General features: G+C 52.2%; 1 protein-coding gene across 4 annotated transcripts in view; it reads left to right on the forward strand.

The window, feature by feature from the left end:
- Positions 1 to 12,261, forward strand: part of PLCG1 (phospholipase C gamma 1) — a 40,827-nt gene that overhangs the window by 18,169 nt on the left and 10,397 nt on the right. For all 4 annotated transcript variants that reach the window (XM_066330590.1, XM_066330592.1, XM_066330593.1 and 1 more), the window contains exons 4-15: positions 16 to 63; positions 4,354 to 4,438; positions 5,493 to 5,576; positions 5,746 to 5,768; positions 6,811 to 6,883; positions 7,873 to 7,974; positions 8,659 to 8,777; positions 9,572 to 9,657; positions 9,994 to 10,114; positions 10,493 to 10,661; positions 11,096 to 11,218; positions 12,080 to 12,181. In XM_066330590.1, coding sequence (XP_066186687.1) covers positions 16 to 63; positions 4,354 to 4,438; positions 5,493 to 5,576; positions 5,746 to 5,768; positions 6,811 to 6,883; positions 7,873 to 7,974; positions 8,659 to 8,777; positions 9,572 to 9,657; positions 9,994 to 10,114; positions 10,493 to 10,661; positions 11,096 to 11,218; positions 12,080 to 12,181 — 1,135 coding nt within the window. The remainder of the gene's footprint in view (positions 1 to 15; positions 64 to 4,353; positions 4,439 to 5,492; positions 5,577 to 5,745; positions 5,769 to 6,810; positions 6,884 to 7,872; positions 7,975 to 8,658; positions 8,778 to 9,571; positions 9,658 to 9,993; positions 10,115 to 10,492; positions 10,662 to 11,095; positions 11,219 to 12,079; positions 12,182 to 12,261) is intronic.

Genomic DNA, 12,261 nt, shown 5'->3' on the forward strand with positions numbered 1-12,261 from the left:
CTGTGCCTTCCCCAGGTGGCTCCGGAAGCAGTTCTACTCCCTGGATCGCAACCGGGAGGACAGGTGAGGAGAGAAACCTGCAGTGCTGTTCAGGGAAGGGTTTGGGCTGCAAGTTCACCTTGGCCTTGGAACCCCTTTGGCTTTTTGCTGGGTTCTTTAGGCTTTTAATGCTCATTTCCAAGGAGCCTTCATCCAAGTCCCAAACTTCCCTGGCTGATTTTCACCGAATTAAAGCACAAAAAAGCTGTCTTGTTTCTCCTGACCTATTTCTCAGCTGTTAAGACCCAGTAACACCTTAAGAGCATGCAGCTGTGAAACACCTTCCCCCCACCTGGCACCACCCCAGGAAGCAGACATCAAAGAGCCAAGAGGCAGTTCAGGGCACCCCATCAGGCCTGAACTGGGTTGTGGTTATTACTCTCTGCCCTGTTTGTTCTATTTTCCTTTTCTGAGGCCCATGAGGCCATGGATTATCCCACTGCCTTGCTTGTGGGGCTCTTGGATGAATACTTAGTGTTGTCATAACAAGTAAAATGTCATGCTTGTCATCAGGAGGTGAGAGAAGGGAATTGGGTCATGATTCACCATGAGATAAGGGAGGGGACATTTTCCTGTTGAGGAGGTGAGTTCCACCGTGCTCTGCTCTCTGCCCCACTGCCATCACCACGTTTCCAGTCCCACTGCTGGCTGCCAGCCTGCCCTTACTGAGCTGCTGTTGTTTACCTCCTCTCATCCGTGGGACATGCTTCTCCCCTGTGATGTTAACTGAGCCCATTAACCTTTCAGCATTGATTCCTGTGTTAATGTGCTCCCCTGGGGCCATCAGCCCTGCCCCACAGCTGCTGTGGAGCACGTGGGTCCCACCTGCCCCTTTCCATGCTCTGATGTCCAGAGAGGGCTGACTGCAGAGCACTGAGATCCAGAGCATCTTCTGCTTTGTCCTTGTGGTGTCCCTCCAGGACAGCCAGCCAGGGGATAAATTCAACCTGTCCAGGAGCAGGGCAGGAGTGTTTTGTGTGGGGAAGATCCTGCTGCACTGGACGTTTTTGCCTTTGCAGTGATTTATACTGTGGTGTGATGAGAGCACTGCTGGGTGCACGGGGATTTTGTGGAGGAGGAATAAATCCTCACAGAGGCTGAAAAAGGAAGAAGAGGAGCTTTAATCTGTTGCAGCTGCTCTGCATAAGCCACACACCTTTCAAATCCAGGCTTGGGTTGTATACACAATGGTGACTGGGCACAGTATTTCCTAATTCTGCAGTGGAGAGTACTGTGTGGAGGTTTTGGAGGAGAAGTGCAGGAAAAGTGGAAATAATTAGTCCTTTTTTCCTTCTGGTTATGCAGTAAAATGGATGAAATGGCATCCCAGCAGAACAAAAAGAGATTGCATGTATAGGTCTGTCTGCCCAAGGCAGGTCAGCAGAGCTGACAGCCAGCCTGTTGCATCCCTGTTGTTTCTATTGATATCATCTTTCTATTAGCATTTAGAATTAAGGCAGCGAAATCCAATATATTTCTTACCTGTCAGCCACAGGGAGAGGTTTCAATAAAAAACCTCTTAATTAGGAGAGCTGCTGCTCCAGCCCAGGCAGTGAGAGGAGCAAGACAGCAACAGAGGGGATGTGGAAAGATTTGGGGTCATCCCATTTTACGAATATTTTACAAGCATCCACATGTTTTCTGCAAGGTCGAGGCTACAGTTCTGGGACTTACACATCTCCTGAATTAAATCTTGGCCCTTGTGAGGAATTTCAGCATTAAATTTAATGGCACTGAGCTCTTTGCTTTTGCTTCTCAGCCTGGAAGTGGATTTTCAAAGAGAACAGTGAGTTGTGTTTTAAAAAAAAAAATAACCTACTTGCACACCATCCTTGATCCTTTCTGGAACAAGTATGGTTTTGGCAGCTGCAGAAATCATTCCCATCATTTGTGTTGCCCATGCCTCAGCTTCTTGTGCTGGAGCCCTTCCTCCTCTCTCCTTCCCCAGCTGGGTGCTGGGACATCCCTTCCAGCAGGCCAGCAGATGGTGGCTGTTTCCACTGGCTGCTGAGCCTTTGGGTATTTGTTTTTCCACGGGAGGTTAGGTGGAAAGAGGAGGATAACAGGATGCTGGGGTATTTTTCCTAACTTCTGTGGAGGAGACTGTTTCACCTCTGTCCAGGAGAGCTGCCCATGGCTGGGAGCAGCATTTACAGCACTGAGGGCTGGCAGGGGAATGTTTCCATCCCCTGTGAGAGGGCTGGGCCTCTGGCGTGTTTGTCATGAAACCTTAAAAAAAAGTTCCGCAGGAAAAAATTAGTTTATTTTGTTTTTTACTTTCTAGTCTGAAAATACTACCAAGCTGTTTATCTAAGGTCTCCAGCACTTTAACATGACGAATAACACACAATAAATAAAATCCTTCTGTACTCTGTCCTCCTCCTGTAGCTGAGAGGGAAGTGCTGGTCACAGCTCTTGTCACATCAGCGAGCAGGGCTGTGCTCCAGCCCCTCCTGGGAAACAGCTCAGCATCACCAGAGCTGAGTGTCGGCTCCAGCCAGTCTCCAGGGATGGCTGCTGCTGCTTCTGCTCTGCCAGCCCCTCCTGCTCCTTTTCCACAAGGTTTTTTGCAGTCTCATGCTCTCACCAAGGAGGGATTGCTGCTGGGCAGCCCTGGGGGCTCTGTGTTCTGTTGGGGGTCCCATGACATCTGTTACATGCTGTGGTTCCTCGTGTGAGGGCATCTCTTGTTGTACTCCTGGGTCACTCCACACATTTCCCTGTCACCCAGGACCCCATGGCTGGGACTCCCTGCCTGGGGGGTCACACAGTACCCTGCACATGACTGTGTGTGTGTGTTGGAGAAGGGAAAGGGCAGGATCTCCTCCCCAGAACACTCACTCTGAGCCCCCAGGGCACCTTCACCTGCCCAGGGAGGTAGAGGTGCAGGAGGAGATACTAGTGCTGAGTGTGTTGCTGACTGTACAGCTGTAAAGGAAGGGGAGGCTGGGGCCATTTCCCAGCTTATTTTTTAAATTCTGTTTCTTTTCCTGTTCTGCCAGTGAGTGGCAGGACACTGCAAAGTCCTTGGAGGGCCGGGTGCTGGCCTTGGGCACAGCACAGGAGCTGGGCCAGGTCCTGCTCTGGCCGTGTGTGTCTCTGAGCCCAGGAACAAGGGCTCTCTGTGTGTCCCTGCAGCGCCTGACACCAGCCGGTTTCTCCCTCTCCATGGAGCTCTCTCCATCCCTCCTCCTTCCCGTGCTGTTTGAGATCACCCTGCCTTCAGGGAAAAGCACAAAAAATAAGTGGGTCCCCTGTAAATGCCAGCATTTACCTGGGTTAAATCCTCTTTGCAGGACATCTTCCCTGGTATTTTTATATTTGCACCCCAAAGCCATAAGGATTTCCAGACTTGCCCTATGCTCTGTGGGATGGGGGAACATCCTGTAGGATCCTGTGTTCCCACGTGCTCAGTGGGGGACAGAAGCACCATCTGTGATTGCAGGGGTGGCTCCCAGGACTTGATTTTAAGGCAGGAGCTGCCAGAAAATGATTGGACACAGATCCTGGAGCTTTTAAATCCTGCAGATGGGAGGCATCCTTCTTTTTCCTTGCTGCAGGGCTGTTGCTCCATGTGGGGACAGCTCCGGAAGAGGCAAGGGCAGCCCTGAGCTCCTTCCTGCCTGTCTCTGCCTGCTGGGGTGTGGGATCCTGCTCAGGGATGACACTGGAGCTTTCCCTGGTCCAGGAACCAGCACCTTTGTGTGGAGGGCTTTGGGAAGCACAGCTATGCTGGCTGCTCCCTGCCTGCAGCCCGTGTGGCTGGGAGAGCACAGCTGGGCACGACGTGGCACTGCTGTGCCTGTGGCTGGGGACCAAAAATGGCTTTTTTTTCCTCTCCCTAAGGTAAAATTAGCTGAGTCCTAACCACTTAGAGAGCAGGCCTCTTCCTCCAGCAGGCCAGGGAGTGGGTTCTGGAAAGGAGTTGGTCACCCAGCATCCGTGTTGGGGAACAGATATTTGAAAAAAGGACTTTAAATGAACTTTTCCCTGGTCGTTTGTTTAAAACAGTGGGTGCTGCCTGTCAGCTGTGACCTCAGCTTGAGGGGACAGAGGGTGTGGGCTCACCCTGCTCTGTCAGCAGCTGTAGGAGCAGTATTTGCAGTCCCCACTGACATGCAGATATCTCTTTCTGCTCCCCACATCTTCCCCACAGTTTCCAGCCTCAACGTTGTTCTGAGGTCACACCTTGTGTCACAGCTGATGTCCCTTTAGGCTCAGCCTCTCTGTGCATGTGCTGTTCCAGCCCCAGGGTGAAACCCCTCCATCCCAGACCCTCTGAACGTGTCTCCCCTCTTTCCCCTGCCGAGCCAGGATCTCTGCCAAGGATCTGAAGAACATGCTGTCTCAGGTCAACTACCGCGTGCCCAACATGAGGTTCCTGCGGGAGAGACTCACGGTGAGTGTGGGACCCCTCTGCTCTCCCCCTCGGCAATTAGGGACCCTCAGCAGTCCATTGCCTGCCTTTGAGCAAAACCTGGTGGTGGTTAAACTCCCAGGGAGTGTTTGCATACTGCAGAGCCTCCCAGCCTTTCCTGGGAGGGCCCCCACCCACGGTGGTGACTGAAGAGGTGCCAGCTCCCACTGGGTGCCACACCCTGGCCCATTTGTGGTCAGCACCCTCTCCTTACCCCACCCTGCCTCCCACACTCCCCTCATTGCTCCTGGATCCAGTCATGGGCTGCTGCTGGTGGGGTAGAGTGCAGACCAGCTACCAGGTCCTGCATCCTGGCTCCTGCAACCCACTGCCACTGAGAGATGCTCTGCCAGCATCGCCTCTGACCCAGGGATGAAGGGTCATCTCCTGATGACCACTGTTCCCACCAGCACAGAACTCCAAGGCTAAAGAGTGGTGTGTCCAAAGGAGAGCACACACTTTGAGTCTTGCAGTTTCCAGACACTAAAGATACTCTGGGCAAACAAAAAATCAAATGATCCTTTTGTAAGTATTCAGGTCAGTGGCAACACTTTATCAACATGGTGATGCCTTTGTGTGGGTGAGCCTGGGGAATTGTGGAACTCCTTTCAGGATGTGCCTGTGGCCTGGGCACTGCAGAGTCCTGCTGGCCCCAGCAGAGACTGTGGCAGATTTGTATTAAGATTGGAAAAGCCCTCTAAAATCATTTGGTCCAATCATTACCCAGCACTGCCATGTCCACTAAAACATGTCCCCAAGTGCCACATCCACATGTTTTTTGAACAAGTGCAGGGATGGTGACTCCACCACTGCCTGGGGAGCCTGTTCCAATGCCTGACCACTGTTTCCATGATTTTTTCAAAATATCCAATCTAATCCTTCCCTGGCACAACTTGAGGCCATTGTGCAGGAGGCAAAGTCTGGATGCATTTCAGCCTTTATTCTCCTTTTTTCCCCAGGGATACTGGTGTGAAGAGAAGCCATGCAGAGTTACCTGTGGCCTCTGTAAAACCTCTGGGTTTGATGTCTTTTTCAGGATGTGGAGCAGAGGAACGGGGATATCACGTACGGGCAGTTTGCGCAGCTCTACCGCAGCCTCATGTTCAGCGCCCAGAAAACGGTAAGAGCTGAATTCCCCAGGGGAGGACAGGGAAGGGAGAAACCATATCTGTTAGTGGGCATTCCCACTTAGTTCACTTTTTAACCCTGCTGCCCTCGGGTGAGCTCGTCTCTTGGGAGTAAAGGAGTTACCGAGTGCAAACCTAATGCTTGTGCTTCTTCTTTTGCAGATGGATGTCCCGTTCTTGGACAGGTGCATAATTCTCTGTATTTTCTGGGGAAGGGGCTGTTTGCTTTTGCTCCATAATAGGCTTTGGGGGCTCTAGCAGCATGTTGGGATGGGGCATTATGCACTCTTCGTGCTCCTGTCCTGCCTGTGGTGCTGTGCTCTGAACAAGTATCATTGCTGCAGACACTTTAGCTCTGGGCAGGGAAGGCTCTCTCTCTCCCAGACATCCCAGTGGGATCCAGCTCAGGTCAGCTGGTCGATGTGATCAGACATTGAGCCATCTCCCAGGGATTATTTATGCTCATGGTGGCTGCAGAGCCCTCCCCACCCAGGCAGTGCCCTTCCCTGCCCTCTGCTCACCTTGGCTGTGATAGAAGGAGCTTGAATTTAGACATAGCAGCTGAAGAGTGAAAGACTTACTGACTTGTCCAAGTAATTCCCAATGGTTTCCTTCCTTTTTTTTTCCCTATAACCATAGAAAAGAGATATCAGAACCCTCAGCAGACCATCTGGCTCATTCCTCTGCCCAAGGCAGCCAGCACTGCCCAGTCCACTTTGGATTTTGTGGTGTTAGTGCCCAGCTTGGCCCTTGGCTGTCCATTGTGACTTAGAGCAGTCATGGACCAGTCTTTCAGGATTATCAGCTGCAAACATCCCTTCTCCATTCCCTATGTCATGCCTCCATGAGTCCACATTCTCTGCATACCTGTATGTCTGTCCTGTCTGCAGTCAGCCCTTAACTGCCCTGCACCTATTTAGTTCTTTACACTCAGGTACAAGCCAGACCTTCTTTTTTTTCTTTACTAATCTATTCTTATAATGGTTTTTGCTGCCCTTCACCTGAATTACATGTTTTCATGCCCTTGTCAGTGTGAACTGTGTGCTGCTTCTGGTTCTGAGATGTGGACATGTGTTTGCTCTCCTCAGCTCTCTGCTTTTCCCACTCTGCTCCCTCAGTGCTGCATGCTCAGGGCACATCTGACTGCAGGTGACAGGGAGGTGGCAGATGGCATCTCACATGAGGTGCTGCACTAGTGACTGAAGCTTCTCTCTCTCTGCTTGTCAGGGGTGGAGAAAGGTCTGAGCACTTCAGGGTGTCGCTGCTGGAGCTGCAGAAGTTTTTGCTGGAGTACCAGAGGGTGAGTTCAACACAGGCAGTGAGGAGGGACAGCAGGGTAGGCACTGGTGACATTAGGGGTCCAGTGCTCCGAGGGTAGCCTTGCTGTGGAGCTGGGATGGTTTGGCTGTGGGCTGCTCTGCCTGGCACAGCACATCCTTCTGGAGCAGGAGGTGTTATAGGGGAGGTGCTGGGGAGGGCAAAGCTGAACACAGCCAGGCACCCTGGCCAGAAAAGGAACCAGGAGATCTGGGAAGAGTGAGGGTCTCAGGAGGCAGGAACTGACCAGTGGAGGTTGACCCAGTCCCTGTGACCTCAGCTGGTTTGCTGCAGCAAAGAAGTCATGTCCATCCTGCTGCTCAGAAGGTGTCAGCAGTTCCTGAGGAGTAGCTAATGGATTCAGCTGCTGATTCTTCAATTTAAAAGCAGTCTTGGGTCACTCAGCAAGCACAACATGCATGTGCAGACACACAGGCAGGCACCAGCAGTGCATTTGTGGGCAGCACAGACCTCTTGGCTCTTGCCAAGTTCCTGTCTCATTGCTGGTCTCCTCCAGGAGGGCAGGGCTGGCTGACAAAAGGATTGCTGTGGCTCGTGGCTCCTGCTCTTCCCTGTCCCCCACTGCCACCTCCCTTCTTGTGGTCTGCAGGGAGTTAAGCAGTGGGGAGATGCAGTGTTTTGGTGGCTAATGAAAGAAACTCAGGGAGAGAGAAACAAAGGAAGCTGAGTTGGCTTCTGCTGCCGAAGGAGGAGAGATGGCAGATGTGTTCAAAGGAGCTAAGGAGAGAAAGATGCACGGCATTGAGAAAATGGAGCCCACTCAGAAGCAGGGCAGATTTTGTCCTTGTGTGCTATCCAGCATTTGTGCTGACAGTTGAGTTCCTGGCAGAGATGGTCTTGCATCCAAAACCGCCTCCTTAATGGTTAAAGCTTCGAACTGGATGAGCTGCATGTGGTTTGTGGTAATGCATTCTGAAATGGCTCCTTTTATGTTTCCCCTGGGCTTTGCAGGAGCTCTGGGCTGCAGATACCCTTCAGGTACAGGAATTCATGTTCAACTTCCTGAGAGACCCTTTGAGGGAGATTGATGAGCCTTATTTCACCCTGGACGAAGTAAGACACCTTGAAGGTGGTGTGTGTGGAGTGGGGTGAGGCAGGGGATGACACTCCTGGTGTGATGTGTGGTGTGACAGCTCTGCTCTCTGTGCCTTTGCTGCAGGGTGGGGAGGCTGGAAGGGTCACAGCTCCTGTGAGCTGTGTGGCCCTGGGACAGGGACATGGTTGGCAAAGGGAAGGAATGGCTTCTGGGCTGTGCTTTTGTGCTGAGTGTGTGCAGCTGCAAGCACTCAGCAGCAGTTCATCTGGAGGAGGAGAGGGGCTGCCTTGGGGTATGGAAGGATCTCTTCAAAGCAAGAAGAGTTGATAAGGAATAAAAACAACTAGAGATGACCATGTCACTGGCACTCTGGACTAAGCCAAGGTCCCTTGACCCACATGGCCTTAGTAAGCTATTGCCTGCCATGTGAGCTGCAAAATAAAATGCAGAGCCCTGAATCTGTCTCCAGCTGGGTCAAAGGGTCTGGCACACAGATATCTGGCAGAGCTCAGAGGGTAGGTGGCAGTGCCCAAGCTGTGGTCACTCGGGCACCCTGGCTCAGGTAGCTGGCATGCTGTGGGGCAGCCCTGGTCAGTCTGTGCTGGATGTCTGCTGGAACAGAATGGGAGATGTGTGTGAAGCTAAACCACAGCAGCCCGCTCCTCTGCATCATTAACACATTTCTGTTTCTTCCTGAGCAGTTTCTCACCTTCCTGTTTTCCAAAGAGAACAGCATCTGGAACTCGCAACTGGACATGGTGTGTCTGGAGAACATGAACAACCCTCTCTCCCATTACTGGATCTCCTCCTCACACAACACGTAAGGATGAGGGCAGGGCCCTCTCCACCCAGCTGCTCTCAGCACCCTTTTCTCATGCCAGGGTGGGAGTGTCCTCATTTTGTCTGATTCCAGTGATGGGTCAAGCAGGCTTTTCCAAACCCAGGCCAGTATGTCAGAGACCTTCCTCTTGGTGTCCCACTCATCCCTTCTGTCATTTAGCCATAAGTGTTTTGCTCAGACATTGTCAGCAGCACACGTCTGCACAGGTTTTCAGGTGCCTTCACATCCTGTGCTGTCACTCTGGTAATTTCTCACCATTAACAATGTCATTCTCCAGAGCCTCTCAGGACAGATGTGATAAACCCTGTCAGGATGAAATTGGCCATTTTCCTCTCTCTGCTGCCAGAATAATTTTGCAGGAGCTGCTTTCTGTGCAGGCAGGCTCTGTCTTTGCTCTGTGTTCATGCTAACCCAAATTCAAAGGACTGAGAGCCTAAGCCAGCTGAGCAGCCCTGAGGGCAGGCAGTGAGATCCTGTCTGCCTGCAAGAGCTCATCTCACCCTGCTGTCAGGCTGCAGGGGGCTCTTTGTGGGACCAATGCTGATATTTTTATCAGAGGTTTATCTCAGGAGCTGGGGCTGGACCTCAGAGGAGAGCTGGCAGCCCCTTGCAGCGGGGGCAGAGCTGAACCTCTCACCTGGGGGAAGTGGCAGGTGTGGAGGAACACCACTCACGCCATTCCCATGTGCCAGAGGCAGGCCCACAGTGTCCCAGCAGACTCCCGTGGCCACAGTGGGCTTGTCTCCGTGCTGATGTGTTGTCTCACCTGGAAGGTACCTGACGGGGGATCAGTTCTCGAGCGAGTCCTCGCTGGAGGCATACGCCCGCTGCCTGCGCATGGGCTGCCGCTGCATCGAACGTGAGTACCCGAGCTGCCCCTCCCGTCCTGTCATCACAGCAGCTGCTGCTGCTAGGGCAGGCTTTCCAAGGGAGGCAGAGCTGAAGGCTGGCGTGGCCAGTGGCAACATTAGCGCCGTAATGTGCAGAAAGAGCTGAGGTGGTTTGCTTTGTGGGACCGGGTGATATGTGCCATGGTTTTGGTCCCACAGAAAGATCAGGGCTTTCACTGATCAGCTCAGTCCTTTATTGACTTCCAGTAATAACCTTTCCCAGCAACACCTGGCTCAGCCCATCTCATGTCCATGTCTTATCTCTACTCAGCCTTTGGCCTAAGTTTCCCCTGTGTGTCTTTCAGTGGATTGCTGGGACGGTCCCGATGGCATGCCAGTCATCTACCACGGGCACACCTTAACCACCAAGATCAAGTTCTCTGATGTCTTGGTCACTATCAAGGAGCATGCCTTTGTCACCTCTGAGTGAGTACAGCAGGACTTCAGCTAGCAGAGCAGAGAGAGGGTGGAGCCAAGGCTGTGGCAAAGTGAAGCTCACTTTATCCAGAGCTGCAGTGGATGTGGTGGGAAGAAAGCATGTCATGTCTCCCAGCCAAAGAGAGATTTTCCCCAGAAAAATGTTGTGGGAGGGAGGGCTTTGGGTAAACCCCAGTAGTTTGCCAGTCCTTCTCCACCCTGTGTACTGTGAAGGGTGGCTACACTGGGTGCTCAAGGCTGCACAGATGGCTGTTGATGTGAGCTGCTCCTGGAGGGCACAGAGGCCAGGCTTTGAGACAGAGCTTAGAAGTCCTTGGTTGCATCCAGAACCCATGCTGGCTTTGATGGCTCTGCTCCTTCTCCCAGTTTCCCCGTCATTCTGTCCATTGAGGACCACTGCAGCATTGCTCAGCAGAGGAACATGGCTCAGAATTTCAAGAAGGTCTTTGGGGACATGCTCTTGACCAAACCAGTAGATATTTCTGCTGATGGCCTTCCATCTCCAAACCAGCTCAAGAGGAAGATTCTCATCAAGGTGAATTTTCTTGCCCAGCAAGGCTCCTAAGTGAGGCAGTGGGGTGAGGGTGTGGGACTGAAGGCAGCTGCCTTTGGAAGGGGGTGGTTGGCAGTGGAGAGGTGGAACTGGAGGCCTGAAGCTAAGAACAACTGGACACAAAAAAGCTCTCTTGGTTCAGAGAATCTGCTGGGAAATGAGCTCAGCAGCTAGGTGCTGCCTTTCTTTGAGGGCATGGTGGGCATTGCTCTTTCTGCTTCAGGAATCACCTTTGGGAAGGAGGGGTGGACTTCAGTGCTGTTTGATGATCCCTGTGGCAGGGGTCTTGTTTATCCCAATCTGGAGGACCCCACCGCAGCAGACATGGGCTTTTAGGGCTGTTCACCAGGAAATCTATGCTGCTTTTTGGGTGCCTGCTCCCCTCAAGGTGCCTGACCCCCTCTCTCATCCCACAGCACAAGAAGCTGGCGGAGGGCAGCGCTTACGAGGAGCTGCCCACGTCTGTGATGTACTCAGAGAATGACATCAGCAACTCCATCAAGAATGGGATCCTCTACCTGGAAGACCCCATCAATCACGTATGTCTGAGCCATGGGGACCCAGTCTCTGCTCTGAGGGCTCCATCAGTGATGTGGTGGCTCTGTGTGTGCTGGAAGGAGGGCTGTGGTGCAAATGATTGAAAAGGCTCTCAGTCTGGTTTCTCAGGTGTCCCTGAAGGCTGAGGGCGTTTTATGCTGGCTCTGTCTGGGCTCTTCCCTAGGAATCTCCTGTGGGCCTCTGCTAGAGACAGAAGGCTGAGCTAGAGGGAGCTCTGGGCCAAGGCACTGCAGCCTGTGATTTGTGCTGCAGGAATTTCTGGAGATGGCCGCACTTCCAGCCCTGCCTCCTGCCAAGTGCCTGCCCACCTGACACACCTATGCAAGGGTTTAGCTTTGTAAAGCACCGAGTGTTCATTACTGTGTGCATGTATTCACAGCCCACCTTCAGTAGCTTTACTCTGCTGAGGGTCTGTCTGGCAAAGCCACATGCAAATGGAACAGGGTCTTTTTAACAAGCAGTAAAGTGCAATGGTAAATCCACATAACCATCTCTGTTATCTTCACCTCAGATTGCCCCTGTGTTGAGTCCATGCAGACTGTTTTCTTTTTGCATTGATTTGCTCTTCATTTGGTCATCTCCTTTTATTAAGTGTTGGAGTGTTTGCAGTGTGATTTGTCACATGCTGAGTTTTTTGCCACTGATAAAATCCATGCCTCAGATCTGGGGGATGTCTTGGAAGCTCCTGTGACTCACTGCAATCAGTGTTGGTGGCTGTCCTTCACAAACCTGATTGTCCCTCCCTGCTTGTGCTGGTCAGGAAGAGATGGTCCCATGGGTGGGTGGGTGGGCAGTGTGGTACTTCTCCAGGGGTCTCTTTGCCAGATTTTGTTTCCTTGCAGGAGTGGAATCCACATTACTTTGTGCTGACCAGCAGCAAGATCTATTACTCTGGAGAGACAACCAGTGACCAAGGAAATGAGGATGAGGAAGAGCAAAAGGAGGTGAGTATTCTCCTATGTGACTGTGAGTTGTTCCCTAAGGAAAGGACTTGGCTGCCCAAAGGGCTGAGCATGACTTCAGG

The sequence above is a fragment of the Sylvia atricapilla genome, chromosome 16, assembly GCF_009819655.1.
Source record: "Sylvia atricapilla isolate bSylAtr1 chromosome 16, bSylAtr1.pri, whole genome shotgun sequence".
Classification (NCBI taxonomy): Eukaryota; Metazoa; Chordata; class Aves; order Passeriformes; family Sylviidae; genus Sylvia; species Sylvia atricapilla.